General features: G+C 35.0%; 1 protein-coding gene across 2 annotated transcripts; it reads left to right on the forward strand.

Moving 5' to 3' along the window:
- Positions 1–1,459: 1,459 nt before the first annotated feature.
- On the forward strand, positions 1,460–3,355 carry LOC130642424 (short-chain-enoyl-CoA hydratase-like). Of its 2 annotated transcripts, none has more exons than XM_057449514.1 (2): positions 1,460–1,545; positions 1,923–3,352. In XM_057449514.1, the coding sequence occupies exon 2, from the start codon at positions 1,931–1,933 to the stop codon at positions 2,774–2,776; it is 846 nt and encodes a 281-aa protein (XP_057305497.1). In that variant the 5' UTR covers positions 1,460–1,545; positions 1,923–1,930; the 3' UTR covers positions 2,777–3,352. The 2 variants fall into 2 exon arrangements, with proteins under 2 accessions (XP_057305497.1, XP_057305498.1); XM_057449515.1 differs by having other exon boundaries at positions 1,472–1,591; positions 1,923–3,355.
- The last annotated feature ends 283 nt before the right edge of the window (positions 3,356–3,638 follow it).

A 3,638-nucleotide genomic window follows, 5' to 3' on the forward strand; every position in this document is an offset into this window, starting at 1 on the left:
TATTTTACGTTAATTACAATAATAATTGGGAATTAGGATACTTTTGATGTGTTTATATACCCCATTGTTCTCCGTTTTTAAAGTCTATTTCAAATTTCAGAATCTTTCAGGCTAATGATGGAAATCTTCAAGTCGCAGGGCTTTTTATTTAAAAATTTTCCCCCAGGCAATAAGCTTATTCACAAGCCTCTATCCAATTCCGTACTGCATTTCTTGTTATCATATTCGTTATCACGCAGAACTAAAATTTTTGGTGGAGAATGTTTCAGCAGAAAAACTTTCGGACACAATTTGTTATTTCAGCACAAGAATTTTCGGAGATTTGTTAAGTAAAAAATGTATGCGTAAGTCTTTTGAACGAATTTTAACCAAAATTCAAAAGCAATGTTTACGTGTTTAATCAAGATCTAAGAAAGAGTCTTCAGGATCCAACTTTATAGATAGAGCCTTAGCCAAATGTGAAAATAACGAAAATAATAAGTTCTAATACCACCATTTTCCATTTTAATTTTCATTCTTGTTCTAAATGTAAATGTTTTAAATCATTATTAGCAATTCGGGGCGCATTAGTGGTAACTATGGCTAGTTTTACATTTTACCTTTATAATTTACATGCAACATATAGAATATGGTGAATGCAAACGCTTTAGATAGTTGATATTTTTCCCACTCATAATAGAATTTGCTGTTAAATTTTTTTGATTTGCTTATGTCATCAACCTACTTGACCCCTCCCCCTCCCCCATAATCAAGCGTAAGCAATTTCGATGACCCCCCTCCCCTTACTTGATTACGTAATAAGTGAACGCTCCCTAACAATACCAATCCTTTTTGGGGAAATTGTAGATGCAACGTTTCTTGAATGACAGTGTATAATGATGAGCCTGCTCAGCAGTTTTTAGAAAATCTTGAAAATACAGCTTTAATGATCTTATCAAAAACAGTTTAAGTAGAAAAAGGTCTGAGATTAGTGTAAACAGATCTTGATAATGTCTACTTCGTGCAGAACCTTTCGTATGGTCAAGAACTTTTGCGGAGCTTGTTCACATTCGCGAATAATTCTTTTTATATGCGATAATATCAATAGGTGTTTATTCAATTATTTATTTATTTACTCCAAGATAGGTGTTTTATGTTAATGCCATCGCGCTTTCAGAAAATATTTTAATCGCATGTACTTGTTGAATGAAAGATTAAATATAAATTTCAACTTATTAAGCGCTCCTCCCCACGCGGTTTTTATAGTTAACGTTTCTTTTGCTTCCCTGCTTGCATAATTTGAAGGTAACAAAATCTGCATAAATAAACTTTTTAACTTTTCCATTTCCTCTGTCTCCCTATTGACTCTGTGTTCTATTAATCAAAGTAAGTAAAAAGGGAGGATTTTTTACCCCTTCAATGTTTACAACTATGGAGAGTACTTTTCTGATTTGAAAGGAACTAAAAAGATTGAAGCTATTTCTAACGGTTTGCGGGAGGTAAATGAGCTGAATGAAATAGACTATTTTTGCTTTACAAAGCTCGTAAGACTTTTTCAGCCTTCAGGTACGAGATCATATAGACGTTATTTGAATTCTGTTTTGTTTGCAAGGTAATATGAAAAGGGAATTTAAAATGTAGTTTTTAATTTCATCACAAACATCAGGTTTCTTATTTATATTTTTTATCTCTACTTTTTTATCTTGTAAACCCTTATTATTTTTTTTTTGTTTTTCACAAAGAAAGTTCTTTTATATTCGAGTTTGCATAATTTCTCAAATTTTGAGTTTATCCTGGGGGGCGGGAACAAGGTTGGTAAAACGCAGTAAAAACACAAGGTTGAAGCCAGTTTTTTTAGTTCTTATAAGAAAAACTGTGTGATGTTCAGTTTTTTTCACTGCTTGAGGTTGTAATATTCTAACTGTGAATACACCTTCTTCTAGTGATCATTATGGCACACGAGGGATACACCACATTTAAAGTAAATGTGAACGAAGGCGTTGCTTGGGTGACGTTTGATTTCCCACCTGTCAATGTGCAAGGGATGCCCATGTTGAAAGATCTGGATAGTCTATCATCGAAACTCGAAAAAGACGGGAGCGTCAAGGTTGTAGTCTTCCAATCTGCACATCCAGATATATTTGTATGTCATGCAGATATTGATATGCTGTGCGATCTTAAAGCTGAGGAAGTGAAGAAAGACAAAGAATCATTGCTTTACTTACAGAAAGTCTTACATCGTGTTTCTACTTTACCACAAGCAACCATAGCGAAAGTTGAAGGTATGGCTCGAGGTGGAGGTCACGAGTTTATGTTGGCATGTGATATGAGGTTTGCCGCGCGTGGGAAAGCTGTCTTTATGCAAATGGAAGTAGGCATGGGTATTGTACCTTGTGGTGGTGGAACCCAAAGATTGGCTCGTCAAGTGGGGTTGGGAAGAGCTTTGGAAATAGTATTGGGTGCGCATGACTTTGATGCTGACATTGCAGAAAAGTATGGAACAATTAATCGAGCTTTGAATGCAGACGAGATTGGTCCTTTTGTTGAAGAGTTAGCAAACCGAATTGCAAAGTTTCCAGCTGCATCAATCACTGCATGCAAGCGGTGTGTTTACGCAGCAGTCGACACAACTATAGAGGAAGGTCTCGTTGAGGAGGTGTACCAATTGGGACAAGCTTTAGCACGTACTCCTGCGACGAAACGATTTGCGTATGGCAAAGAGCAGGGAATACAAAATGACCTAGAAACCCAAAAAAATTGGGACAAAGGGGTTATGGATATTCAAGGTATTCAATAATTGCGCGGTTTTTAATATCACAACTATTTGATATATATCTGCTGGATAAGTTGCATACTACACGTATAAGCATGTACAAATTATCATTCCATGTTCACACACACTTTAGTATACCTTCAATAAATAAATAACTGAATAATACTCCGTGTTCTAACTTGTTTTAAACTTCTTGGCGCAAGTGCATAGCTGCAGTTAGGTAGATGGCGATTTTCAATTACTAATGGTAACAAATTGATTTGAAAACCATCTTGTTTCTTTCTACTCCACAGAGTTTACATTGATGATCTTGTATACAACTGAATTATCGAAAACAGTGAGGTTTTTTTAACTTGTGTAGAAATAGGAATTTCTGCAGTAGAAACCACTTCTTTAAAAGAGTCCTTGATATGACACAAGTTTGCCAATTCTGATTGATTTGATGTTAATTTTTCTTAAACTAACATCTTTAGTCTTTAGTCGGAAGTATTTTCACAGATTATTAATACTTTTTGAATTGGAAGAGAAATTTGCCACAGTCCACCTCGATTTAAATGAGAAATCAAATTATTTCTTTCTTCCCCCTTACTTGCTTCCATAACTGCTATTGCTTGTTGGTATTCCAGACTCTTCCAATTTTTTGAACTTTTTAAATTTCTGCGAAGTTTGTGTAAAATATATCCCCAATGTACTGGAGTCCTCCTATTTCCTATATAAACACCGTTTGAAAATCCTTTAAAGTTTGCCGATCTTCCAAACCAGTGTCTTTTTCTAATAACTATGGTAAGATGTAATATGTTAAGCTACTTTAATTTTTCCTCCTAGCCAGATATTATAGGTAGGATGTTATAGCTAGCCTATGCACACTGAAATGATGAGCTGTCCA

This window comes from Hydractinia symbiolongicarpus, chromosome 4, assembly GCF_029227915.1.
Source record: "Hydractinia symbiolongicarpus strain clone_291-10 chromosome 4, HSymV2.1, whole genome shotgun sequence".
Taxonomy (NCBI): Eukaryota; Metazoa; Cnidaria; class Hydrozoa; order Anthoathecata; family Hydractiniidae; genus Hydractinia; species Hydractinia symbiolongicarpus.

Bases quoted from the DNA above. Each gene is read 5' to 3' on its own strand.
- LOC130642424 (XM_057449514.1), top strand. From the start codon at position 1,931: ATGGCACACGAGGGATACACCACATTTAAAGTAAATGTGAACGAAGGC.